Source organism: Spermophilus citellus (assembly GCF_964194105.1).
Source record: "Spermophilus citellus genome assembly, chromosome: 3".
Lineage (NCBI taxonomy): Eukaryota > Metazoa > Chordata > Mammalia > Rodentia > Sciuridae > Spermophilus > Spermophilus citellus.
The window spans coordinates 104009391-104037264 of record NC_138184.1 but is presented as its reverse complement, the minus strand read 5'-3'; the positions used below and the strand labels follow the sequence as shown (position 1 = coordinate 104037264).

The 27874-nt window shown below is 54.4% G+C and overlaps 2 protein-coding genes across 16 annotated transcripts in view; both read right to left on the bottom strand.

Annotated features, from left to right (window-relative positions):
* The window catches only part of EP400 (E1A binding protein p400), a 99640-nt gene extending 83709 nt beyond the window's left edge, over window positions 1-15931 (bottom strand). For 4 of the 13 annotated variants that reach the window (XM_081285527.1, XM_081285535.1, XM_081285534.1 and 1 more), the window contains exons 1-3: window positions 15775-15930; window positions 1870-3242; window positions 384-494 (exon numbers count right to left, since the gene is read on the bottom strand). In XM_081285527.1, coding sequence (XP_081141653.1) covers window positions 384-494; window positions 1870-3207 — 1449 coding nt within the window. In that variant the 5' untranslated portion in view covers window positions 3208-3242; window positions 15775-15930. Of the gene's footprint in view, window positions 1-383; window positions 495-1869; window positions 3243-15774 lie in introns of all 13 variants that reach the window. The other 9 variants (XM_081285532.1, XM_081285539.1, XM_081285528.1 and 6 more) reach the window with 3 other exon arrangements.
* Window positions 15932-17355: 1424 nt separating this feature from the next.
* PUS1 (pseudouridine synthase 1) lies at window positions 17356-27844 on the bottom strand. Of its 3 annotated transcripts, none has more exons than XM_081287031.1 (6): window positions 24282-27844; window positions 23408-23618; window positions 22622-22759; window positions 20653-20755; window positions 18157-18848; window positions 17356-17592 (listed from the first exon to the last, which is right to left on the bottom strand). In XM_081287031.1, exons 2-6 carry the CDS (start codon window positions 23606-23608, stop codon window positions 17539-17541), a joined length of 1188 nt encoding a protein of 395 aa, XP_081143157.1. In that variant the 5' UTR covers window positions 23609-23618; window positions 24282-27844; the 3' UTR covers window positions 17356-17538. The 3 variants fall into 3 exon arrangements, with proteins under 3 accessions (XP_081143157.1, XP_081143155.1, XP_081143156.1); XM_081287030.1 differs by lacking the exon at window positions 24282-27844 and adding an exon at window positions 24049-24275 and having other exon boundaries at window positions 17357-17592; XM_081287029.1 differs by lacking the exon at window positions 24282-27844 and having other exon boundaries at window positions 23408-24046.
* Between the last annotated feature and the right edge of the window lie 30 nt (window positions 27845-27874).

Here is a 27874-nt window from a genome sequence, read left to right as displayed (position 1 = left end):
CATTATCATTTGCTTAAGATGTTTTCTTTTTCTGTTTTGCAACATTCTCAAAATACAGGTAAAAGACACAAGAAAGGACGAACATTGAAAACACAGCACACAGGGGTCCTGGGCACACACACAGGACTGAAAGTGGACATGCAGACTAAGGGCCACCACCACGCTGCAGTGCATGGGAGCAGCGCAGCGAGGCCTGGGCTGGCATAGGCTCATGCAACTTGATCTACAGCTGTGTATGTGGGAAGGCGTTTTGACTTTTAAAAAATAAGGAATGGGCTCTGGAAAAAAAAAATGCCAAAGAGCAAATAGTAAATTGAAGTTAAAATATCTGGATGAAAGAGACGTTTGGGATGAGACTACAATTTAGAACCATCGAAAAGTACCTGAGGCGGCTGCTGCTGGGATGAAAAAGCAGCAGACACATTTGGCGGAAGCTGGGTTGCTATAGCAACAGGAGTCCCAGTCTGCCCATCCTTGCCTGTCACAACCTTTACCTGAGAGAAATATTTTGAGAAAAAAAGGCAACATAATTTTTAAGACTGCTCAGAATTTTGTTAGAATTTCATTGCTGACAGCTCACTGATTCAGGTGATTAAAATGCTTTTGCATCAAATCCTGTCAAGGACACTGAACTGAGAGATGTGCTACATGACGCCCAGTGACCCTGATGCGCACTCAGCAGCTCCAGTCCAGATCATGGGCGCACCCTGGATTCTACAACCCCAGACTGGAGTGGGAGTGGCAACAGACTCAGGGAGGAAGTCCTGCGGCTTCTCTGGCCGTCTGCACCACAGCACTGCTGCTGACCAGTGGTCCTGTGGCAAAGGTCCTCGGCGGCAGCAGGCTGTGGAGGGCTGACCTCTCACGTACAGTGAAGGGGACCGGCTTACAGACAACACTGGCATACAAACAGAGAACTGGACTTCACTGCCTCAAGGCAACAGAGGTGAAGCCCTCAGAATAATGTAGACCTTCTGAAAAACAAGAACGGTCCATCCCAGGAAGGACGCCAGAGAAGACACAGATGGCAGAGCCACACAGATACATCCACAGAGCCAGAGGACATGGGCAAAGAGACGAGCTTTGGCTTACCACAAGCTGATTTCTTTGCAGAAGGGCTGGCAAAGTCCTAAGTTATTTAAACAGTATCATAAAACAAGCCCTGCAACACAGCATATACTGCACAACACGAAGGCACAAAGTACAGTGCTATAGTACCATTACCACCTGGTGCTCAGGACACACCAGCAACTTCAGGAACTTCGGTGGCTTGGGGTCTACTATGCACCCATTCTGGATGCCCAAAAAGTATATTGTCCACTAAAGATTCTACCTTAAATATTACTCAATAGGTGTTTGCAAAAGTGCATTTAAAACATGATCTCAAAAATAAGACTACGTATGAAAACTGAAAAAAAAATTCTTAGTAGTTTTTTGCCACAATAACTATATTTTAATCGTGGAGATCTCATAAAAACATATCCAGCAATTTCTAATTACAGCTGGTGATTTAAACCGCTTATTTAAAAGCCTTGCTGGCAGGGTTCCTGTGAGCACCATGTAAGCACAAGGCTGCGGCAGAACCCTTCCACCACAGAAGCAGGGCGCCAGCCCAGGACCACACACTGGGTGGGAGGGGTGATGGCCTGGCTCGGCTCTGCACCTGGGACGGGCCTGCTCTCCGTGAGGAAGTAGGGTACTGTGCAGCTTCTCTCCAGGAAGGGAGTCCCACACCACTCCTCCTTCAGACCCTCAAGAAACAAACTCTCCCCAAGGTCCCAGGTTCAAAGGTCACCCTTCAACTCACAGTTGCTACACTCTACCTTGCTTCGTGCACGTCCCCTAGAAGACTGAACCAGTATTGCTTACCTCATCATTGATGACCTCAGACTTTCCTTCTTCCTCCTCCTCCTCCTCCTCCTCCTCCTCTTCCTCAATGTCCAAATCATTCTGCCTAAGATATGCCTGTAACGGGGCATAATGCTTCTTCTTAAAAGCAAGGAAATCCATCATGTTCCCCTGGAGGTGTTGCAAGAAAAACAGTTCGACCAGGCACTCTCGGAAGGCCTCCCGCAGGGCCTCCATCTCCCTGTAGTGGTAGTCCAGGCACCGCTTCCTCATCTGCGCCATCTCTGGAGAGGCCGGGGGGATCTCTTCCAGTTTCTTGGGAGCCTTCTTCACCCCTGAGCTCCCCACAGACGAGAGAGGCAGGCTGGAAAGGCCAGGGGGCATGGCAGTTCGGGAAGGGCTGGTGGGAGGTGGTGGAGATGTCATCCCAAACGCAGGAGCCCCCCCAACCCCAGGCAGCAGCAGGCCGGGAGTCCTCTCAAATCCCAGAGGCCGGCTCAGTGGCTGCCCCTGCAGCACCTGCTGCTGCTGAATCAGCTGGCCCTGGATGATACTGCTGATCTGGGGCGGCAGGCTGGCTGTGGTGATGTGGCCTGGGCTGGCCAGGGGCTGCAGGCTGGCTCCTCCAGCAGCTGCAGGGCTCTGGGGTCCCAGGTGGTGGATGGTGCCTCCTGACTGTGCATGAGGCTGGGACAGTCTCCGCTCTCGTGCTGCAATGGGCGCTCCAGCATGCTGGAGCTGAACCTGGGCCCCCGGGGCCATCTGAGTGAGGCCTGGAGCCTCCTGAAACACAAAGTGCCCGCCACTGGACGGGCTCAAGCTGATCTGCCTCACAAGCACGCTGGCGTCCACAAAGCCTCCGGTAGGGCTACTACTGCACATACCCAGCCCAGGCCCAGGGGCCCCTGCACGCACATTCTGCAGGGCCTGCCCAGGCCCGGTGCTGGGCTGCGTAGGGCTCTGTGTCTGCACCTGCTGGGACAGGGGGGACGCAACCTGAATGTACGAAGGAGAGCCATGCTCAAATCGCCTCTGCTGTGCACTGAACTGGAAACCTGGAGAGGTGGGACTGGGCAGCGGCAGAGGGGCTAGCGTGATCTGCTGGTTTCCTCCCACAACAGGGCCCACGCTTTGTAGGGCAATGTTCACATTCTGCCCAGCTGCAGGACTCCTGCTCATCAGCTGCTGTATCTGGTAGCCGGGGGACTGGGGGGCAGACGGGCTGGCCGACGGAGCAAAGGGTGCTGCAGGGGACGGTGGCAGATTTGGGTGGGCCGACTGCTCCTCCTCACTGGCGGTGAAGGACCTGGACCTCTGCAGCTGATGTTGGACGTTCTGAGGACCACTGCCATGGTGCATTGTCACCTCCCTCTGGAGTCCAATGTACCGTCCTCCTAGAAAAGCAAAGTCAGAACTGAGTCACTGGAAAGAATACAGAATCGTGACCACCACTGAAAGAACTGTTCCTGAGCAGCACAGAAGAGGCCACTCTGAGGGATGCTCCCACTGTCATCTGAGTCCAACAAGGCATCTCACTACCTCACACCAAAAGAGTCCCAGGAGGCAACATACACACTGCCCACAACTCCCTCTCCTCCAGCTATTCAAGATGCTGGAGAGAAAAAAGAAGGGAAGAAGGTACGCCCCACACCTACCACCCTAAAACAACAGGAGTCCAAGAAAGCAGAAATCCCCTACTTCATAAAAGACCTAGAAACTCCAGCACTGAACCCCATGAGAGGCAAAAGGAATCTCCTGGTTTTGTCACCTGGTCCCACTGCCCGAACACTCTCCTTATTCCCTCAGCAGGTCATGCCTCTGGTAGTCAACCAGCTGGCCCAGGCTGGACCATCAAGCAACCACCCAGCTGCCTGAGCTGCCCCGAAGTACAGACCAGCAACAGCGCTGTAAACAAAGCTGGCAGCAAGGGGCCCCACCAGGGTAGTGCCAGCTTTCTGAGCAGGTCTGAGACAGTCACCACCGTGGTGAGGGGACAAGAAGCCCTGAGGCCGGGCGCGGAGGCGCATGGAGGCAGGAGGATCCTGAGTTCAAAGCCAGCTTCAGCAATTTTGCGAGGCTCTAAGCAACTCAGTGAGACCCTATCTCTAATAAAAGACAAAATAGGGCTGGGGCTGGGGCTTAGTGGTCGAGGGACCCTGAGTTCAATCCCTGGTACCAAAAAAGAAAGAAAGGAAAAAAGCCCCTGGCTGGTGGTGGCTACACATGACGACTCCACTGGGCCAGCCGTCCTCCTGCCCACTATGCCTGCTGTGCATGCTACATCACCCAGGTAGGCCAAGTGGGTGGCCAGAGGACAGGTACCACCACTGCCTTTGCCCGGCATAGTGGGCACATTTATAATCCCAGTCTCAGCAACTTACCGAGACCCTATCTCAAAATAAAAAATAAAGCTGGGCTGCCGCAGTCTGGCTGGGCACAAATCACAAGACACTCAAGCAGGAACAAACTTTATTTCCAAACTCCCGCGAAAGCCACCCACGTGGCCTTCTCCGGGACACACCACACAACAATCGGAACTCCCTCCACCGGAACTTCACCAACCAACGCGCACTCTCCAGGAATCCCCGCGAGAGCTCAACTGCGAACTCTCCAGGAATCCCCACAAGAGCTCAACTGCAAACACAACGGGAACTCCGCGAGAACTCAAAAGTACTGGCAAAATGCTAGGCGCCACCCCAACTCGGCTGTGGCTCTCAACATCTCCCCCCTTCTGTTTAATTAAACAACAAGCAATGTGGCTTAGGGACCGTGCCTGTCTTAGGTTGTCCAATACTACATATGGTCCTTACCCGTCATCGGATGAGCTGACCTCAAGGCATCAGCCTCCTGTCTTAGGTTGGTACCACTGCAATTGTATCTTACCCGTCATTGACTACTGGTCCAGCATACAGCCATACTTGTGGATAGGCCTTTGCACCAGTGTGTGTGTGTGGGGGGTGAGGTTCTTTGCCTCACCTCTGTTGGCTCCCAAATTTGGCCTTTGCACCATCAATTTGCTTGCTCAAAGGCTAGCTGTTTAATTAATGGCATTGCTTGCTCTGTATCCCCAAAAACTCTGGTAGCTGTTTGAATAAGCCTATCTACAAATTCAGCGTAAGGTTCATTAGCTCCTTGTATTACCTTAGATAATTGACCTTGTAAATCTACATGTCCTTGTAAAGTCTTCCATGCCCCAACCGCATCTGCAGCAATCTGTGAGTATATGGCAGGATCATATCCAATTTGTTGCTGTTGACCCTCATAAGGTCCCTTTCCTAACAACATATCTAGATTTCTCTGAGGATAACTGGCTGCTGCATTTCGCCTAGCCGTCTCTGTGCAAAATTCCTCATTGGCAACCTTCCATAACAGGTATTGTCCTCCATTTAGCACAGCTTTACACATACTAGTCCAATCTGCTGGCGTCATGTTCAAGTTGGTAATGGATTCGACCATGCTTACAGTGAAGGGTGCTTGAGGACCATAGGTTGTTACAGCCTCTTTTAGCTGCTTCACTGTTTTGAAATCTAAAGCATGGTGAATTCGCTGCCCTCCTGCCGTCTCAAATACAGGGCATGCTAAGTTTTGAGGTCCTGTCTCAGGATCCCATCTATCAACTACAGGGGTTGAGGGCCACTCAGCATATGTTGTCTCCATAGGCGGAGCTGTTGGTTGGACACTTACACCCTCTGGTGATAGAAAGGTGTTAGTAGCAGCCTCCTGTTGTAACTTTTCCCCTGATGGCTTTTTCTGCTCTAAACTTTCTTCCCCTTTCTGACTATCTCGAGAGGCCTCCTCTTTTTTCTGATCTGATATGTCTTCTACCATAATCTGAACTGAAAGCTTTGGACGAGGCAAACAAAATCGTATCATCATCCACGATGGCAATGTGCCAACTGGCAGAGTTCCTGGGTTTTTCTTTTCCCTGTCCCTTAAATCTTCACCATGATGGTCCCATTGTGATATATTCAACAACTCCTCCTTAAAAAGCCATGGGCTACATTTTTGTATTGTATCAACATATGCCCTAACTGCTCTTGGTTTTACTGGGGTGCCTCCTTCCTCTAGCATTTTACTTAACACTCTTTCGGTTTGTTTTTTACTAATTTCTAATCCCATATTTGTGCTACAAGGATAACGCAACCCAACAAGATAACACAAAACAAAACCGAAACAAAGTGAAACAAAAACAGAACAAAAAATCGTTGTATCAACTTTCCTATTTTCTTGAAATGTATATTCGTGGTCTATCTCTATCTCTTCCTCAGGGGCGAACCACTTCAAACCTTGAGCGAACCATTTTTCCCAGGTTGCCTGAGAAAGTTCTAGGGACAGGCAGCTTGAAACAAAAACAAAACAAATCAAAATAAGAACACATTGTTTTTTGAAATGGTCACCCATTCTCTCGCCTTTCCTGAGGGGCGAGCAATTTTACTTACCCCCAAGCTTCAGGCGTCCCCGTACGGGCCACCAAATGCCACAGTCTGGCTGGGCACAAATCACAAGACACTCAAGCAGGAACAAACTTTATTTCCAAACTCCCCCGAACACCACCCACGCGGCCTTCTCCAGGACACACCATACACCAACCGGAACTCCCTCCACCGGAACTTCACCAACCAACGTGCACTCTCCAGGAATCCCCGCGAGAGCTCAACTGCGAACTCTCCAGAAATCCCTGCGAAAGCTCAACTGGAACTGAACGGGAACTCCGCGAGAACTCAAAAGTACTGGCAAAATGCTAGGCGCCATCCCAACTTGGCTGTGGCTCTCAACACTGAGCGCGGTGGTGCACGCCTGTAATCCCAGAGGCTAGGGAGGCTGAGGCAGGAGGATCACAAGTTCAAAGCCAGCCTCAGCAAAAAGCGAAGTGCTAACAACTCAGTGAGACTCTGTCTCTAAATGAAATACAAAATAGGGGTGGGGATGTGGCTCAGGGGTCGGGTGCCCCTGAGTTCAATCCCCAGTACTACCCCCCCCCAAAAAAAACAACAAAAAAATTTTTGGAAAAAAAAAATTTAAAAAGTGAAGTGCTAACAACTGAGGATATTACTTAGTGGTATAAACACAATAAAACAAAACCGCCTTCACACCAGGCAACCAGGAAGATAAAGATGTCTTCGGGACCAAGGACAGGGACAGGCATGGTGAGTGCTACCCTCACTGGGAGGCATGTCCTAAGACTAGGACCTGTGGCTCACTCTTCCAGGCTGGAAAGGGGAAAGGCAAAGACAAAGGAAATTGCTATTAAACTGGGTTAAATGTACAATTCTGCATTTCTGTAAGTGAAAATAATAAACACTGTCCTTTAAAAAAAAAAAAGAAAAAGAAAAAGGGGCTGGGGCTGAGTGGTAGAGCGCTTGCCTAGCACGTGCGAGGCCCTGGGTTCGATCCTCAGCATCACATAAAAATAAATATATAAAATGAAAGTATCGTGTCCAACTACAACTGAAAAATAAATATTAAAAAAAAAAAAGACACTGCTGGGCACTGTGTTGTGCATATGTGATCCCAGTGACTCAGAGGCTGAGGCAGTTCAAGGCCAGCCTGGGCAGCTTAGTGCGACCCTAAGCAAATCAGTCAAAACCCTGTTTCAAGACTGGGTGATTAAGTGCCCCTGGGTTCAATCCCCAGTACCAAAAAAATAATAAAGAATAAATGGAAGATGCATAGAGACCATCTCCTTCAGCACAGATGAGAAGAGCATTCCAAGTCCGAGCTGTGACAGGGCCCAGGAGCCTGGCAGAATCAGGTACATGATCAACTAGTTCCTACAGACCAGAACGAGTGCTGTTGATGGCAACAGCTAGGCTGGGTGGAGGTCTGCAAGGCCACCCCACAGGCACCGGAGCATGGCACTGCTCCTGCCTCAACTGAGCGCTCCAGGCCAGGCAGCCAGCAGCTGGGGACAGGTGCACACCCAGCACCCCACTCTGGATCAGCAGGCCCTTTTCCAGCTGTGCTGGTCCTTCCTTTGGCTCTTGCCTAAGGCAGAGCTGCCTGCTCTACTGCCCAGCAGACTGAGAAAGACACACAGCCTTCAATCACCAAAGGAGAGCTTCCACTCCTCACCTGCCGGGTCAGCTGCCAGGACTGTAGATGCTCTCTTGGGAAATCCAGAGCCCTCTCCTGCGTCAGCCCCCATGCAGACACCCTACACAATGTGCACACCTGTAAGCCCAGCAACTCTCGAGGCTGAGGAAGGAGAATCTCAAGTTTGAGGCCTGTCTAGGCAACTTAATGAGAACCTATCTCAAAAAATAAAAAGGGATGGGGATGTGGCTCAGTGGTAGAGCACCCCTTGCTTCAATCCTCAGTACTGGGGGAAGAGGGGAAAGACAAAGAAAGAGAGAAAAAGGAGATAAAGAGACAGAAATGAAATCCTGGAGCAGAAGGTAGAAATGGCCTTAGACCATTTCTGAAGACCAGAAAAAAAAGGGAAGAAAAGAAGGAAGGAGGCAAGCAAGCAAGCTAGCTGGCTGTAGGAACCCCTCCCGCTGTAGACCCCTGCAGAACACCTGCAAGCTCTCCGAGAGGCTTGACACCTAAGAGAGACAGTAGTAAAGGTCAGTCTTCAGGACAGAGGAGAGGAAGAGCAGGGGAGACCAGGACACAGTGTCTGAGGGGATAGGAGGGGACTAGAGGAAACAAAAACCAAGCACTAGGCGCAGGAGAAATGCTGGTGCAAGGGAACCCACAATGGCAACTGTAGCCAGCTCAGAGCCAGGGTCCCAGGGCAGATGCACAACAGTGCCCCACACCCAGTGGGCAGCTGCTGTTGGGGCCCAGCCAGTTCCTGCCCTAAAAACAAGCTTCCAAGAGAGGCAGAGGAGGAAATCTGAAACCTGAAGGCACCACCTGGCACCAGCATAGCCTGTCCTCACTGAGACTTCTCACCCAGCTCCCTGCCTTCTCGGGGCTTCTGTCACCCTGAGCTGAGCTGCACGGTCATCCTTCCTCCCCCACAAGACAAACAAAAGCCCTTTTCACCTTAAGGAAATCACTGCTAAGCATCTATTTAACAGCTTAGAAGAGAATGCTCAAACTTCCCACTAACAAAAGTAAACAAGCAGCAGTACACACCTGTAATCCCACAGCCTCAGGAGGCTGAGGCAGGAGGATCACAAGTTTGAAGCCAACCTCAGCAACTTACCAGGTCTTGTCTCAAAAAAGCTCTGGGGATGTAGCTCAGTGATAGAGCCCTTGCCTAGCATGTGCAGATCCCTGGTTTCAAACGACTTAACATCAAAAACAAAAACAAAAAAAAGCAACACAAACTAAAATGAGTATCTCCCTAGACCAGGAAACAAGACGTGGAATCACAACTGGCACGCAAGCTGCTCCTGCTGCTAAAGGCAGGCATGGGAAGCAAGGTGGGCAGATGCAGAGCGTTCATAGGGTTCACAACCCCAAAACACATCCAGTGGGCACATGCCATGGATGCCACCACTTGCACTGCTCTTCTCCATGACAAGCTTGAACATTCTCTTCTAAGTAGATATTTGTTTGTTTGCTGGTCTCAGTAAAAAGGCCTGAGGTCCTAGCTCAGAGCAACCTGCTTGCCTCCCACATGCAGGATCCTGGGTTCCATCCCCAGCAGAATTCAGGAAATAAGGTACAGGTACTCCAACGGGTAGCAGAATACCACCAACAGCAAAGCCTTTTTAAACACTATGTTTCTAATTTTAACTCGGTTTTTAAAAACTGGCACATAGTATACCTACTACTCTTACATATTATTACAGAGCAGTGCAATAATCCAGTACCACAATTTCTGTGTCCTGAGACACTCACCGTGTCTGTGTGTTGGGACCCTGGGATGTGTAGCAGTGTGCCACAGAGTAGGAGACCTCACCCCTCCTGTCTCACCGCATCTCTGCGCAGCTACCCAGCCTCTCTAACCCGCCATCCACTTCCCAGGCTCTAGTCGCCACTGTTCTATCATCCACCTCTGTGAGACCAACTCTTAGATGCCACCAATAAGGAAGGGCTGTAGCACGTCTTTCGACGTCTCTGACTTTACTTAACAGACGTCCCTGGGTGCACCCACCTCTTCATCAGACTCTGTGTGCATGCTCTGTGCACATGCAGGCAGGAGCTCAACCACAGGACCACTCCCAGTGCCATCCTCTCCAACTGAGCACTCCATGTGCACACACTCTCTGTGAGTTCACCCCAACAGGCACCTAGGTTAGGCCTTACCCTGACTACTACCAATAGAGCCACAGGAGACCGGCTGTCTGTGTCCCCTTGGGATGCTTTCTCTTCTTTGGATGAGACGCTGGGTTATGTAATTAGTTCCTTTTTTTATTTCTTGAGAAACCTGTACACTGTTTGCCAAAATGGCTATACTTATGTACATTCCCATCCACAGAGTACCGGAGTTCCCTTTTCTCCACATGCTCGCCAAAGTTTCCTTTTTCTTGATACCAGAGATTGAACCCACAGGCTCCTAATCACTGAGCCACACCCCTAGCCCTTCTTTTTTTGTGTGTGTGTGTGTGTGTGGTACCGGGGATTGAACTCAGGGGCACTCAACTACTGAGCGACACCCCCAGCCCTCTTTTGGATTTTGTTTAGAGACAGGGTCTCAACTGAGTTGCTTAGTGCCTCACCATTGCTGAGGCTGGCTTTGAACTCATGATTCTCCTGTCTCAGCCTCCCAAGCCACTGGGATTACAGGCCTGTGCCACCATGCCCAGTCCTTCTGATTTTTTCATTCTGACACAGGGTCTGGCTAAGTTGCCCAAGTAGCATTGAACCTGCGATCCTCCTACCCAGCCTCCCAAGTGGCCGGGCTCTCAGGCATGGCCCCTGCACCTGGCTCCCCAGCAATTCCTTTCTGTCTTCAGTCAAGCCATTCTAGATGAGATGATTCCTCGCTGTCGTTTTGATCTGCATTTCCCAGATCATCAATTTCAACTCAGTTTTAACTCTCCTGATTTTAACGACTCTACAAACTGAGCCATGAACAAACACACTTGCATCACTAGAAACCAAAGGAGATGACACCGGCAGGTCTGGCTTACAGTCCTGACAGATGCCAGGTGCACAGTCAAGGAAGGCAGAGTGAGGGGGAGCTCCTGGCAGGTCTCCTGGGCAGGGCTGGTGCTGGCGGCACCTGTGTCTCCATCTCTCACAGGCAGAGCAGTGCAGCCAGGGCACCCCCAGGGTCCCAGGTGGGCCACACAAATCCTCTCCCTCCCCCACAAACACCCTCATCCTTCAGAAGCCTGCACAGAACACTCTGCCTTCTGCTCCAGGGAGCTGCAAGCCATCTCCACACTCCCCCAAGCACTGGCATGGACACCAGAATGGAGCAACCAAAATGCCAGCAATGCCTGTACCTGTTCAAATGATGCCTTCCCTGCTGCCATGCAGCAGCGGTGCTAGAGACAGCGAGGCCTGGGGTGGAGGGGGCTCTGAGCATCTGGAAGGCAGGCAGTGTGCGCAGTTGGCTGCAAAGCACCTTCTCTGTGTCTTTTTAAATTTCTCATAAAAAGAACTTGACAGGAAAAAATAGTTTCTGTGTGAGATGGTAACACCAGAGGCTGTGTAACAAGTACAGAGTTGTTCACGCAACATCCACGCGTAGCTATTCTATTTGTCATCTCTAAGAACTGACCTGCTGGTGCTGCAGTGGACAGCAGGAAAGCCCGGACCCAGGTCTCCAGTGTCTCTTCTAAGTTAACTAATGGCAAGGGTCAAAATCTACAACCACGAGGGGATCTGGGTGTGACTCAGTGACACAGCACTTACCTACCATGGGCAAGGTCTTGGGTTCCATCCCCAGCACTACAAAAACAGGCAGGGATGGCAACAGGTCCCTTACCTGAGGGACCATCGCCCCTCTTCCAAACCAAGAAGATTCTCTCAGCTCCAGAGAGAGACTGAGGAAACTGAAGAGGGCTCCAGAACACCCAGCAGCATCCCACACCCACCACATTACCAGCTGCTCTTCCTCAATCTCTTCTCCCCACTGCCCCCTAAAGGAGGTTCTTAGGAGTTTTCCCCCTAGCTGGGCAAGGTGGTACATGCCCAGTTACTCAGGAGGCTGAGGCAGGACAACTGCAAATTCAAGGCCAGCCTAAGCAAGTTAGTTAGGCTCTAAGCAACTTAGCAAGATCCTGTCTCAAAATAAAAAATTTTTAAAAAGGGAGAGAGATATGGCTCAGTGGTGGCTTCGTGGTAAAGCACCTCTGGGCTCAATCCCCAGTGCCAAAAAAAAGAAAAAGAAAAAGTTTTTCCCCCTCTCATGAATTTTTTTTTTTTTTTTGTACCAAAGATTGAACCCAAGGATGTTTAACCACAGAGCCACATCTCTGCCCTTTTAAAAAATATTTTGTTTAGAGACAGGGTCTCACTACGTTGCTGAGGTTGGCCTTGAACTTGTGATCCACCTGCCTCTACCTCCCAAGCCACTGGGATGAGAGGAGTGCACCACCACGCCCAGCCCTCCCATGGGATTTTAATGGCACAGTTATACCATGTACTTGCCAAGACCCTCTGGAGCCGCTATAAGCTCTTAAAATTTTTTTGCCCCTCTCCCCAGAACCAATTGCCACTCTCTTGTGAGGTATTGCCCTCATCAAGGACGCACAATCTGATATGTACACAGAAAGAAAGCTGGAAACACCAAACCGGAGGCTCCAGGAGGGCAAGCAGGGAGAGGGAGCAAAAAGGAACTCTAGCGGCTCTGTGAATTCTACACAGTGTGAATACCTTGCAACACTGAGTTCAATCCTCAGTAGCACACAAAAATAAATAAAGGTATATATAAAATTTTAAAAAACTGAAAAACTGGAATCAAAGAACAGCTGGAAGCAACCCAATGTCCTATCCAAATGTCCATTTGTCCCATCAGACCAGGCAGGGTCCTACTCGGCAACAGAAGAAAACAGGTGGCTGGGCACATACACCTGGATGCTGCCCAGGTCCTGTGCTCCAAGGAGGAAGTCAGGCACCAGAGGCCCCCAACCCTGGACCCTCGCTTAGCATTCTGGCAAGGGTAGCTGAAGGACAGAGGGAGGACCAAACTACTAGTGACAACCTGAGGAGGGTTCTGAACCCGATTATCATGAAATTATACAACACTTGCCAAAATTCTCAGAACTTAATACCAGAAAATCAATTTGGCTATGTATAAATGTTTCTGAACACAACCAAGATGGCAAAGTGGGGCGTGCAAAGATCTTTCCTTCTATTCCAACATCAATGATTTTCATATTGTATTTTTACCACATAACAATGCAACAAGATAAACATTTCCATTGATGAGAAATAAAGCAGAACCCATGGAGAGGGATAGGGCTGAAGTTGTAGGCCAAGGATGCTGGATCCAGAAGAAAACACCATGGGCCAGGGTTCCAACCCCAAAGGCCCTCCACCTGTGACTGCAGAGCAGGGCCAGGCTCCCCAAGCGAAGCCAGGGACTCAGTCATTGTACTTCCACCAGTAAAAAGTAGCCAAGAAGCTCAGCTGGCTCTCCCACAAGCTGCACGCCATGCAGGGCACAAAGCAGTGCCTGGCACCTGGCACCTGCCACAGTGACATCTGCACTGGAACAAATGTGGAACCTCAGTGGGAGTCAAATGGCCTACTTACAGCATGGGCCTTGGAGGCTAAGCTATAACAGAGAAGGAAAGATTTCTTTCCAGAAGCTGGGAATGTAGTTCAGTGGTAGATCACTTGCCTGGCTTGTGGGAGGCCTCGGGTTCAATCCCCAGTACTGAAGGGGAAAGAAAAAAAAGATGAAAATGTGTCCACACAGCATCTGGAACGTTCCTAAAACAAGCTGGGCATGGTGGCCACATCTGGGATCCCAGCCATTCAGGAGGCTGAGGCAGGAGGATCACAAGTTCAAGATCAGCCAAAATCAAAAGAGGTAGGGTGTAGCTCAGTGGCAGAAAACCCTAGGGTTGATCCTCAGTACCACCACCAAAAAAAGACAACCCTAAAACATGAAGCTGAAGCTGAGAGGGCAGCGAAAGCAGGAGACCTGCACACAGGACAAATTTGATCGTCCACCTGGAGTCAACACCAAGCCTCCAAGGCCCATCTGCAGGAATGGACTGGAGGCCCCAGGCCCTGGAGCCAGACCCTCCTGCACTCCTGACCCCCTCCCCCAACGCTCAAGACCCCACTCTTACTCAGGGTCAATAGTACATCAAGACTACACACAGTGCTGCCTTGTTAATAACGTCCCCACTGATCCACCTGTTTTAAGAAACAGCTTCCACCAAGTGACTTAGCCAACAGACACTCACTGAGGGCTTACCATGTCAGAGACAGTCCGACACACTGAGGACATGACTGAACAAGGCACGGTTCCTGCTTCCACAGGGCAAATCAGGCAATCAACAGAGCCACAGGTGTCAGCTGGTCAAGGTGATGGGAAGGCAGGACCCTATATGGGGGCAGACAAGCCACTGCCAGCAGGGAGGCCCAGGAAGGCCTCTCTCAAGTGGAGTTCTGAAAAGAGAACTTACTGGGTGATAGGCTCATGGCTATGCTGGACCCAAGGATCCTGAGCCAGGGACAAGGAGCAGGGGTCGGCCACAGGGGTGGTACAAAGCATTTCACAAAATATTTCAAGGATACCAGCTCATTTCTAAGGGAGATGAGAAACCACTGAGGGTTCTGAGCAGACACGTACAGGATCGGACTTCCACTGTGAAAACATCAACTACTTGCTGCCGAGGGCAAACTGTAGAGCTTCCCTTTTGAGAGGAACAGGCAAAGTTCTGTGGGACCAAATTTAGCCCAAGAAAACAATCATTATCAGGGGCTTTTGTCTGTTTTTGGTGCCAGGCATGGGACCAAGGCCTCTGCATGCTAGTCCACCACTGAGCCACAGCCTTGGCCTCTCCAAGGAGTTCTAAAGCTATGTCTGAAATGGAAGGACTGCAAAAGAGGCAGGCATGGGATGCGAGATCCAGCCTGACCTCACACTCAGGACAGAGTGATACCGCAACCCACAGACGTAATCCACAGTCGTGCACAGGATGAGACCACTTTCTGTGAGAACACAGCAGAGGGATGGGGCAGAGCTTCCCAGGACCCACAAGCTGGACAAGGCAGGGTGAGCTGGGACCTATCAGCAGCTGAAAAAGGACGTGGGGGTCAACAGGAAACCAAAAGTATCCACTGAAGCTGGCCCTAGAGAACAAGGGAACCGCGAAGGGAGCGCAGACTCGGGGGCTCAGGGACCTCTGGCAGAATGCTTGGAGGCTTCATACTCGGGCAACTACACTGCGCAGAGCCACGAAGCTAGCCGCCACCAGCAGCCAGCCCAGCACAGGGTCGCAGAGATGCACAGCCCGAGGACCGCATAGCTCCAAGGCTGCGCTGAGCCAGACCCGCAGAGCCCGAGCACCGCGTAGTCCTAGGGCTGCACAGCGCCAGACACCGCTGCACAGCGCCAGACCCACGGCTGCACAGCGCCAGGACCGAACAGCGCCAGGACCGCATACGCCAGACCCGCAAAGCCCGAGGACCGCAGAGCGCCGGAATCGTACAGCGCCAGACCCGCAGAGCCCCGGGCCCGCACAGCCCCAAGGACCGCACAGCGCCTGGGACCCCATAGCCAGGGCCCGCACAGCGCCGGGACCGCATAGCCCCAAGGACCGCACAGCGCCAGGCCCTCACAGCGCCGGGCCCTCACAGCGCCAGGACCACACAGCGCAGGGCCCGCACAACTCGGCGCGGGCACACAGGACTCCGACCCGGCCCTCCTTGGGCACAGACGACGCGCCGCGGCCCAGGCCCACAGGTCGCCCCCTGCCTCTCGGCCCTCGGCCCCGCCCGCCCGCGACAAAGCGCCGCCGCGGCCTGCTCCAAACGCGACGCGGGCGGCGGGGCCCACGGCGGCCGCCCAGATAGCTGCCGACCGCCTCCCCGCCCGCCCGGTCGCGGCCTCCAGCTCACCGTGGGCCACCGGGCTGCGAAGCACAGCGTCCAGACCGAAGAAGGCTTGAGCGCGCCGCAGCCGCTCGACGCATCCGGGTCTGCGAACGCAGGAAGCGGCGGCGCGACGGCGCGGCGGCTACGGCAAGCGGGAGGGACGCGCGGCGCCCGGCCCGCCTCGCCACTCCCCACCGCGCGGTGGCGCAGGACGGCGAGGACGGCGGGCTAGAGAGACGGCGGCGGCGGGCTAGAGAGGCCGGCGGGCTCGGGCGAGCACCCGAGGCTTCGGGGAGGGCCGGGGCGTGGCCCCAGCCTCGCCTGAGGGAGCGGCGGGCGCAGGTAGAGGAGTGGCTCGGGAGGCTTCGGGAGGCTTCGGGCAGCTTCGGGAAGGGCTCGGGTGGGCCGGGCGGAGCTGCTGCGTGGGCGTGTGGGCCGCGGCCAGGGAGTTGAGAGCGGCGAGCGGTCGTGACAAGGCCTTCGGCGTCATTGGGCACCAAAGAAATGCAAATCCGAGCCAGGACCAAACTGGGCTTCGCTCGGGGCGCTGGAGAAAAGCCGCAGCAGCGCAAGCGGGCGCCGTGGGCAGGGGCAGAGGGCGGCGTAAAGGAGCTGGCGTGTCTCGCAGCTCGCCCCCGCAGCGGCCCGCGAGGTCAGTACTCTTCAGTCACATCAGGGGTTGCACGATTCCCTGCACAGGGAGCCTGCGGAACAGAGCTGTCTTGCCAGGGGTCGGGGAGCAGGCAGGGAGCGACTTCAAACGTCCGTGGGATTTTCATTTGGGGTATTAAAAATGTGAAATTAGTGCTGATAGTTGCACGACTTGGAGAGCTTACTAAGTCACTCTTTGTACACTTTACATGAGTGGATTCTGTTGAGTGCAGGAGTGCCCACCTGTCATTCGAGGGACTCTGCAAGCTGAGGCAGGAGAATGGCAAGTTCAAGACCAGCCTGGGCAACTTATAATGAATGCCCTGTCTCAAAATAAAGGGCTGGGGACATGGCTCAGTGGTTAAGCACCCCTGGCTCAGTCCCAGTAAGACACAATGATTGATGGAGGTGCACACGCCCACACGTGAGGTATGCTGGGGACAAAGGAGAAAGCCCTGGCTGTGAAAGGGCCCAAGTGGTGGAAGGGGTTCCAGCACACCAATGGTGGGCTCCCCCTCTGGACACTGTGGTGGCAGCAGTGGAGAGACCAGTGGAGAGACGTAGTTAGAAAGGGCAAACTCCAAGCCAGGCTCCAGGCAGGCACTCTGGGACAGAGAGGAGGCCCAGAGACTGGGGACACAGAGTGGCAGCAGGCCAGCAGCTGGCTGAGGCCAGACGGGGGTTTGCCTGCCCAGGCAGCCATCTCAAGGCACAGAAACGGGTGTCCGCTCGGGTCTAGGGAGAGGACAGGGTAGACACAGTGTGCTGCCCTGGGGCTCCAAGCACCTGGCCCTTCCTGCCCTGCCTCTCATGGAGGGAGTAGGTCTGTGTTCCTCAGCATCTTTCCTGATGCGGCCATTTCCCACTCATGTCTCTTAACCAAAAAAAAAAAAAAAAAAAAAAGTGAAAACAAAAAGGAAACAAGGACTCACTAAGCAAAACATACTTATTTAATAAGAAAATTGCTTCTTTTAAAAAATAGTGTCTTCACGTGCCAAGGCGTGCACAGGGAGCTGGAGCAGAGCTGGCTAGGCAGCACTCCTGAGATGGGGACTGGAGACAGCATCCTGAGGCAGCTCTGGGCTCCCGGTGCTCACAGCAGGCAAGCTGCACCATCTTACCTCCAGCCCCACAGCCTCAGTCAGTGTCTCCATCCCCATCCCCTTCGCTGCCGTCCAGGGGACTGGGGACCTGCGGAGGGGCAGACGGAAAGGACTGTGAGGCCAGCACTTGCGTGCGCGCGCGCACACACACACACACACACACACTTTCCTGCATGTAGGAGGACCCACCAGCTGAGCAGCGTCCCCCAGCCAGCAGTCTGACGGACAGCTCCTTCTTGTTCTAAAATATACACTGTACTAGGTCCCTTGCAGAGCCCCAGACTGCCCTGCCAGATGGAGGGGAGCAGAGTCGCCTGAGCGGGTCAGGGGTGGGAACGCCTGGCAGCTGAGCATCGGGCACAAGCAACCCTTGCTTGCAGCAAGGAGACCTGGACTCAGACTGGCCAAGAGCATAATCCAGCACTAGCTGGTGAACCATGCCCACAAAGCAGTGGGAAGAGAGGGAGGCAGCCAGTACCAGATGGAGGCAAGTTTCCAGGGAACTGACCATGCAGTCACATGCCCTGGGCCCACCCCTCCAGCTGCATGTGAACTTGGGAAGTGACACTTGCCCATCTATCTACTAGGAGGAGGAGAAGCACTACTGCCCAGCCTCCCCACATGCAGGCTCTGGGCCTGCACCAGTGCCTACCTTGGTGCCTGTCCGGGCCGCTGCAAGCGCAGTGGCACTGAAATCGTGGACGGGCAGGGTGCTCAGCCACTGGGCCATGGACCGCTCGTCCCGCTCAGTGCTGACGATGGTGGGGTAGATATGCTGCTCCTTGAAGGCCGCCACCTTCCCCTCCTCCTGTGCCCAGTCCAAGGGCTCGTGCAGCCCATCACCGCCAAAGCGCTGGTTGTACTTCTCAAAGTGCACCCTCTCCAGGACCAGGCCAAGCCCTGGCGCTTTGGGCACATCCACCTTCTCCTCCCCCCAGCTACGCTCCAGCACGCTCTCTGGGGCGTAGCCCTTCACGATGGCCACCACCAGGCCCACCATCTTCCGAATCTGGTGCATCATGAAGCTCTGGCCCTTCACCTTGATGACGGCGAACTCCAGGCCCTCGCGCAGGAAGGGCTCCTCGCAGTACATGTCCAGAATGTAGCGCCGGGCACTGGGCTCCCGCGGCCCCTTCTGCGAGGTGAAGTTGTGGAAGCTGTGGGTGCCCTTGTAGCAGGACAGGAGTCTATTGACGAGCCGCAGGGTCTCTGGGCTCAGGCGATAGGTCTCGTCCTGCACGTCGCGGTCCTTGTGGGCGAAGGCAAAGGTGGGCAGCATGTACAGGTAGGTCCTGGCATCACACTTGTTCTTGGAGTTGAACCCACCTGTGACCCTCTTCAGCCCTGGGGGGTACATGAGGAGAAGCAGATGAGCATGGTGCAGGACTGGCTGCCCACTCACCACGCTGAGCACAAAGCGCTACCAAGAGTTGGGCTTTTGGAGCCCAGCACAGTGACCACACCTATAATCACCATAACTCAGGAGGCCGAGGCAGGAGGGTGGTGAGTTCAAAGCCAGCCTCAGCAATGGTGAGGCCCTAAGCAACTCAGTGAGACCCTGTCTGTAAATAAATTGCAAAATAGGGTGGGGATATGGATCAGTGGTTGAGTGCCCCTGAGTTTAATCCTCGGTAACCCCCAAAAGAGTTGGGCTTTTGGGTCCTGAATTCCTATCTCAGAATGAAACACAAACACAAGCCCAACCGACAGACCAACAGAAGCATGTGGGTCTGCTGAGGCTGGTGCTGGCAAGGGTGTGACGACACTGAGTGGCGGCCAGCCTCTGGGTGTAGACCCCTGCGGCCTGCACATGCGTGGTCATGAGCCGACTGAGAAGTGCTGCAGTGGCCAGGGACACTCTTGCTCCAAGTCACGCTACTGACACGGCACTTGCAGCAGAAAGACTGGACACAACCTCCAGGCCCACAGGCACAGACCAGAGGTGGAGAGAAAGCAGCCCTGGACTCAGGAGCAACCTCCAGAAGCTGAGCACAGGCCTTTGGTACGAGGAACTGCTCAGTAAAAGGGCAAAACATAGGCTGGGACACCCGGGGCGTATGGCTACACTTGCACAAGAAATCCTTGGAAGAATAAGGAAGAGCCCGGTGAAGTGATGCAAGCCTGTGACTGTAGCAACTCAGGAGGCTGAGGCAGGAGGATCCAAGGTCAAAGCCAGCCTCAGCAACTGAGTGAGTCCCTGAGCAACTGTCTCCAAGTAAAAAAAATTTTTTTTTAGTATTGCTGGGGATTGAACCCAGGGCCTTGTGCATGTGAGGCAAGTACCCTACCAACTGAGCTAGATCCCCAGCCCTAAATACAAAAATTTTTCACAGTTTGTATTGTGTACAATCTGTTAAAGGAGATTGAGAAAGTGGTCACCAAAAAAAAAAGCAGCAGCAATAGAGACTGTGATGATCTATGCCACCCAAGGCCTAAAACCACCTGGCCCTTCAGAGAAACCCCAGAGCAGGACTGGATGGCTCCCAGGGGCAGTGGCCTGCATGCACAGGAAGCTGGGTTCATCTCTAGCAGCACCAAAGAAAGAAGGACACCCCTAAGCAGTCACCAACAGACACAGATCACAGGTACTAACCAAAAAAGCTGTTAATTAAATGGAATAAGGAGCATCAGTTAATCCAAAAGGAAGGGGGAACGAGGCACAGAGGTCAAGGGGGAAAAGAGCAGGACGGCAGTCTGCACAGTCACACCACCCAAACAGCACAGGCCAGGCACGCCACTTGCAAGGCAGAGGTGGTCAGGCTTTTCTCTCCTTTTTGAAAAAAAGGCCTTCCCCAGCACTGAAGAACAAAGCACTTGGGTGCAGCTCAGCATGCACACAGCGTGCACAGGATCCTGGGCTCAACTCCTGGCACCACAGACCCAAGAGCCTAGAAATCCCACTCATCAGACCTGCTAAAGAACATCTCCTCTGTCCTGACCATGGCCTGGACTGTCACACCCAGCTCTACAGGACAGGTGCGGCAGGAGGACCCGGGGCCGGGGCCCAAAGGAGGCAGGAACACTGAACTCCAGAAGCAGGACTGAGCAGCTGCTGTACTCTCTGGCCATTCCCAGGGACATGGCAAAAGGAGGGAGGCCTGCACAGCCTCCAGTCTAGAAACCACCCACCCCTGGCTACAAGGCTTACCCAAAATCCTGATGTGGGAGGGAAGGTGGCTGTTGATCTTGTCTAGAATGTCATCAATCAGCCACACCTTCAGGGACACTACCTGGCCAGCTGCAGACACACCCTGTAAAGGAAGCAAAGTGAGGAGTGACCTGGCCCTCCAGCTCAATCTATGGCACACTGGTCCTAAGATAAGAGGCCAGCAAATGCCCAGCCCGCACACAAGTCCTGCTCCTCGAAGTACACCAAAGGCAGGAATTCACTGAGAAGGCAGTGTCCACACCCACAAGGTTAGGGCAGCAAAGCTTGCTGCAGATGACCTAGGGCCCAACAAAGCACTGAATCAAGGAACAGACTAGCCCTGGGTAGTCAGGAAGCAAAATCCCACGTAAGACCCGACTCCCAAAGATTCAGGAAGAAAGAAGGTACAGTGTAAGCCACAGGACTGGAATGAGCGCAGCCAGGAACAGGCTCCCTGTCTGCCACAACAGGAGACGCCTGGGCACTGGGAGGGCAAGGTTCTACACAGGCCAGGAGGGGCCTCTGGGAACACAGGCTCGGACGTGGGGTGAAAGCTGACTGACTCCACACTACACCCAAGGTGCAGGCGCCACACCTGCAATCCCAGCACCTCAGGAGTCGGAGGCAGGAGGGTCGCAAGTTCCAGGCCAGCCTCAGCAACTTAGACCCTGTCTCAAAAGTAAAAAGGGCTGGGGATGCCGCTCAGTGGGAGAGTGTCCCTGGCTTCAATTCCCACTGGACAAACGCCCACGTTTGGAGAGGCTCTCTTCATCAGCTCAGGTACATTTTAACAACTTCTACCTTGAAGACAACTGGATATGTAAACGGAAGAATGAAATAGAGAGTAAAGCACTAAGACCACAGAACTGCGTCCCAGCCACTGGGGGCGGAGGCCCGGGAGGTGCAAGTCTGAGGCCCGTCTGGGCAGCACAGTGAGACCCCTGTTTACCAAACAAAAATTTCAAAAACCTACAAACAACAACAGGAACCACAGAACTACCTCTGCTTTGGGACACCAAATCTATCACTGTCCTCATGCCCTGAAACTGAAATTGCAGGCCACATGTTCCCCACACTTCCCTCTAGGGCGCTCTGACTCTGGGTTCCTGCCTAGCCTGCAGATCCAGGAGACCCATATGCCTTTGAAACTACGTTTCTTGGAACAAGATTCAAAATTTTATTCAGATTCCCAGGGGACCGTGACCCACAAATCGCTGTCCAGGACAGACCCCGGTGCCTCAGGCAGCCTGCAGGCCAGGCAGGCAGAAACCAGGGATGAGAGCCAGCTTGTTCCCAGTACTGGGTGCCACCAAGAGGCGCATGCTCTCAGGCCCCGTCATCCCACCTGCCCATACAGGTGCCCTAGGTGACACACCTCCAGCTCTAGGGCCCAGGCCCAGGCACAATAGTCCCATGCTGGCCAGGGCTGAGTACAGGAGGGGTCGTAAGCCCATCAGAAACGCATACTGGCTCAAAGACCTGGCGCATGCACGGGGCAGAGCACACCTATGAGGAGTCTGTGTTGCTCGCGTGTTACAGTAAGTACGTCCTGCACACGCTGAGCAAAAGCTGACAGTCTACCGTATACGGGCCCTCACATGTGGCTCCTAGACAGCACACCTTCATTAGTGTGGCCTTCGTGACCACAGCTGTGTCTGCATCCAGGGGCTGATGTGGATGGATCTAAAGCACTGGTCACAGCCACTGCACCACCTGCGAAGGCAAGTCTACCTGAGACAAGTGAAAGGAGAGTGTGAAGGCCAGCAAGGACACAGTGGGGCCAGCGGTGGGCACCCGATGCTGCCACTGTGAGCTCGTCCTGCTCCTAGACTTCTAAGAGAAAGGTCTTTTCCATTTAGACTCATCTGTGCCTGCCCTGCCCACCAGGGTCCTGACAAACACAGCACCAGGATGGCAGGCAGCCAAAGCTGCTGGTGCCCACAGGCAAGGGGCAGGGGACACCACCCACCTTGTCAGTGCGGGCACAACGCTGGAAAGACATTTTCCTCATATCTTCCCCGTGATTCTCAGGAATGCAGCCTGCCTGGACCAGGGCAGATACCAGGTCATCCTCAATTGTCTTGAACTGTGAGGACCCCACATTCCTCTGGAAAAGAGATGGGACACTTCACTTCCCTGGAGCCTGCAGCGCGCACACAGCCAGCAGCTGGGGATGAGGGAGTCCACTGGGCCCAGTCTCTGCCTGGTCCACACCATAGCACATGGAGCGCAGCGACCCACATTGTGTCACTGGCATCCAGCCCACAGAGGGCAGCCCCACCCTGCCACTGTCCCTGACAGGTGACAGGGCCTGCCAAAGCTGGGTCTGGCATAGCAGCTTTTACTAACCCTTCAGCTCCTGGAAAAAGCAAGTGAAAGCTGTAGAGGCAACTGCAAGGAACAGACAGAAGCCTGCTGCTTGATGAGCTAGGTGGAGAGATGGGGCCTCCCTGCCCTCAGCAAAGAGGCCTGTGGCCCTACTGACCTTCTGCGTCCAGGAGCTGCACAGTACCTCCTCTAAGCCTGAGTGTGCCTGGCCCATTTGACACCCCATTCAGAAGGTGCTGTGCACCCATCCCAAGAGAAGGAGGTGAAGTCACCAGCTCACTCAAGGCCACATGCAGGGAAGCCACTGAGATGGCCCACCACCCTGGGAGATAACCTGTGTGCCCTGAGGACTTGGGTCCCTGCGTGAAGCCACAGTGGTGCCAGAGCAGAGCTGAACCCAGCCAGCCTTTGCCAGGCACAGTCTCACCTGCATGCCGTGGTAGCCCTTCCCTGAGTAGGCCATGAGCAGTACAATCTTGCGCTTGGGCAGTTTTCTTGGCCGCTCCTCGTCCTCGCTGCCCCTGAGCCTCTTGGGCGGGTACTGTGCATCCTCCCAGATCCAGCCACCTCGGGCCTTTCTGTCCTGCTGGTGTGAGGCCCGTGCTGGGTGCATCTCCTTCCCGGCCATGGTGGGTAGGCTAAGAGGACATGGGAGTGAGTGGGCCAAAGCAGGCAGGGGCAACAGGATGCAGACCTGGCAGGCTGTACCCATCAGGCCCATTTCAGCCCTCACTGGGGACCTTGCCCAGGGGTGGCCTAGTATGGGCTGGTCATGGGGCGGGGTCCTCAGCAGGGATGGGCAGCACAGGACTGCAGGAAGCAGGGCCCTTGTAGGACAGCAGCCCACGGCAGAGGCAGGCGGCCCATGGCAAAGGAGAATAGCAAGGGGCAGGGGACGAAGGGCGGGGAGGTGAACAGTGCAGGGAGGAGGGGGCAGCGGTGGGCAGCCTGGGGCAGCGGTGGGGCATCACAGGCAGAAGGGGACAGAGGCAGCTAGTGACCGCCGGCACAGGGCGGGTGGGCAGCCCTGGGCGGCGTGGAGCAGTAGGCGGCCTGCCCGGTCTTTACCCGGGCGCGCGCGGGCCGGGGCGCGCCGGCCACCGTCCCCAGGCTCTCCGCAGCGCGGCCTGCAGGCCCGGGACGCCCATGCGCGGCGGGCGGGGCGCCGAGCTCCGAGCTTGCGCAGCCCCAGTCCCAGGAGGTCCTCTGACCTCCCCCGGCCCTCCTCCCGCCGCCCGCCGTCCTCCAGTCGGCCCAGCCCGCGCGCCGGGACCTGAAGGGCGCCCACCCTTCCCACTCACGGCCGCCGACGGAGCCGAGGCCGAACACGTGAGCCAGGGCGGAAGCGGGCGGGCGCCCAACGGCAGCCGAGCGGGGGCAAAAGTCCTCCGCGTCAAGGTGAGGCGGAGCCGGAAAATCTGGGGACTGGATGGGGCGGGGCATAGGCCGAGGCTCCCTCCCAAGGCCCACAGCAGACATCCACAGAAGAGAAGCCCTTGGCCCTGCAGTATACCAAAAGGGAATCCATTTTGTTAGGGTTAGGGTAAGGGTATGAATGAGCCACTGTGAGAATTCCTAGAATAAACAAGTGATCATACCAGCTGACACATTCATTAACTCGCCCAATCCTTGAGCCCTCCCGGAGTGGCAAGCACCATCGTCACTCTCACGTTACTGAAGAGGATCCTTTGGAACAGAGAGGTACATCCCATGTCCAAGGTCGCACAGCCGCACCCCTGGCACTGACAATGCACCGCGGGTCCTTGCATTTTCCACCCACTGGCTTGGCAGGGTGCAGACAGCATGGGGCCCAGGATTCCTGGCTTATTGTGGGTATTGATACAGCACTTGCCGTTGCCAGGCACAATTCCAATCGGTGTCAGGCTAGCTGGATCAGTCCTCGTGGAACCATGGATAAGGCTGTGCTGTTTCTCCACATTACAGTGGGGGAGGATGAGGCACAGGGCACTGAAGGGGCTTGTTTGGCATTCAGACCCAGCCTTCACCTCTACTGTTTATTTTATTTGCAGTGTTAGAGGCACCGAAGCCAGGTCCTCACAGGCAAGCTTTCCACCACTGGGCTACACCCCAAGGCCCCAGCTGCATCTCTGCTCCTAACACTGACTACTTATGCCTCTTGCCAACCTTTTATTTGTTCAAGCAAGGATGACATTTTTTAAATGCTGCCACTTTCATTTCCTTTAAATGTTTAATGTCATGGAAAGCTCATTACATGGTTCTTGTTTTTTTGCCAAAGACTAGTGTACAATTTTCCAGAGTCAACATGGTCCCTGGTCAAGCACCCACAGCAGACAATGTACAGGGCTCCCCCCGTTTTCTGAATACCACGTTCACCCTGAGCACCCTCAGCCTGCATTCCTTTTGACTTTTTTTACTTTCAGAGATGAGAAGTGTAGCTGAACTCTGCCCCACCCTTGCTGACTCCCAACTCCGCTTTCCCACTCGCCCTCACAAAGGCTCCCTCCCAGATGATCCAGGCCCCTCTCCCCCTACTCAGGATCCTAAGATGAATCACATCTGCCAAGTCCTTCCTACCAGCTACAACATGCTCCCATTTCCCAGGAATTGGGGCCTGTACACCACAGGGGACCTTGATTCAGCTGACCACATGCTTTAATTTGGGGCAGGAAGGAGCCCTGTAGGTACACAGGGCAAGTATGTTCCATGAAGAGTGCAAAGCCCCGGGGCAGGAGCATGCCAGGTGGGCCCCAAGAAGGGCTTGCTCCCTCCTAAAGGTGGAGGCTTTAGGGCCAGGGGCATCCACCTAGAGCCTGTAGGGTGCCTGCTGAAGGAGAAAGCCACAGGAAATAAGGCCAGAGTCTGGGACCTTGTGGCTTTGGTGCTGAGTAACCAGGAGACCAGAAGGCCCAAAAGATGCCCCTTTCTGGGACCATTCATGGACTATGTGGAGTGGGTGAGGCTGGTGGCCAGAAGGGGAACAGGAGAAAGTGACCCACCGTGCATGACAACTCCCAGGCCATCTCACCTGCCATTATTCTAGGAGGGAAGGGTCCCAAGCACAGGCACACAAGAGCACCTGTCCCGTCACAGAGGAGCCGGGGTCCCTTCCCAGAGCAGCTCTCTGTGCCTTTGCAGCTTGAGGCATCCGCGAGACACACCTCTCCTGGTGGGAGCGCACAGCTGGCCAGTTCTGTGTCTGCTGGGGCCACGGTCTCCCCCTGCAGCCAGCAGAACACAACCCAGCCAGAGGCGCTGTGCTGTGCCCTGGGAGGTCAGTCTCCACCCCAGCCAGCCCCTCTCAACACACTAAGCCTCCTGACCAGTCGCAGCAGCCAGCAGCCAGGTCCAAGCAAGGTGCTCCCATCATTGCCTGACGCACTCCTGTCCCCCACAATACTCTGTGCTGGCCACACCTGCTCCCTCCTTAACAGATGATGGTGTCACCTCGACTTGAACCTGTCTGTGGAGGGCAAACTGAGGCCCACGAGTGGGGACAGAGGCCCAGGGTGTCCTGCTTCTGTGCTAGAGCAGGGACCGTACGCCCTCCTGGCTAAGAGCACTCACCCTGGGCCCCAGTGCACAGGCCGGCCTCCTGGGCCACCTCTTCCCCTCAGGCTCCAGTGCACAACAACGCCTGCCCAGGCTGGGGAACTCAGGGTGCCTTTAAGAAAAGGACAAGCCATAGACATGGGGAGTCCTCAGTAGCTCCCGGGCTCAGGCAGAGGAGCAGGTGGGCACAGGGCAGTGAGCCATTCTGTGTGATGGGATGGTGCACATGACCACACATTCGTCAAGACCCACAGGTTGTGCACCCCCCCCCCCAAAATGAGCCAACACCCTGTCTGGTGGCTTCAACAGCACCTCCCAGGACCATGGCTCCTCAGCACAGGACGCCAGGGCGCAGAGACAGCAATCCACTCTGTGGGCCTCCCTGCTTACTGCAAACCTACAACTGCTCAAGTGTGAACCCAGAACACCAGGGCCCTGACACCAGCGGGCACGTCCCTCACAGGAGCAGGGCCCCAGCCTGCCCCGCCTACCCCGCCCAGGGAAGTTTCTTCCCAGCTGAGAAGCACCTGTGTGTGCTTCAGGTCTCCAGGGCTCCCCAGGCGGACCCTCAGACTCTTCTCAGACTTCCAAGATCTGCACCTCCTACTTCCTCCAAGATGCAGCCTTCCAAAGAATTGCATTTAATACTGCAGTTACTTTCCTTATGAACACAGCACAGGTTGGGCGTTGGCCTCTCCACTCCAGACACGGGCACTTACAGAGATGAGTTGAAGAGGGGCCTACATTAGTGCATCTGTTACTGGGGTACCTGTAGAACTGAAAACCTGGACTTCCTGAGCAAAAACACTAACCTTAGGATCCCACAATAAAAGGGCAGAATTAGCCCACTAAAATGGGCAAAGGAGCTGAGGCAGGAGGATCAGTTTCCAGGGCAGCCTCAACAATGCCATGAGACCCTCTCTCAAAATAAATGAAAAGAGAAAGGGCAAAGGAGCCAGTACAGTGGCCACGACTGTAACCCCAGCTACCTGGAGGCTGAGGCAGGAGGACCAGTTGCCAGGGCAACATAGTGAGACTCTGCCTCAAAATTAAAAAGGACTGGCTGGGGCTCTGTGGCCAAGTGCCCTGAAGGTTCTCAGTGTGCAGGGGTCCTGGCAGTGTCGAGGGCTATGGCAGCTCCTGTGTACAACAGGGGTTCCACCTGACCCTGGACACCGTCCTGGTCCACTTCCCAGAGGAGTCAAGCCAGTGGATGCCCTGAGCCCCATTACTCCCCTCAGCCTGGGGGGCTGTTACCATTAGGAGGGCAAAATATGGCATGAATCCAGAAAGCTGTCCCTGGGTCTGACTCTGACTGGGCTTTGCTCCCAGAGCTAGGTGAGCTGCCATGGGGACTGTGGGA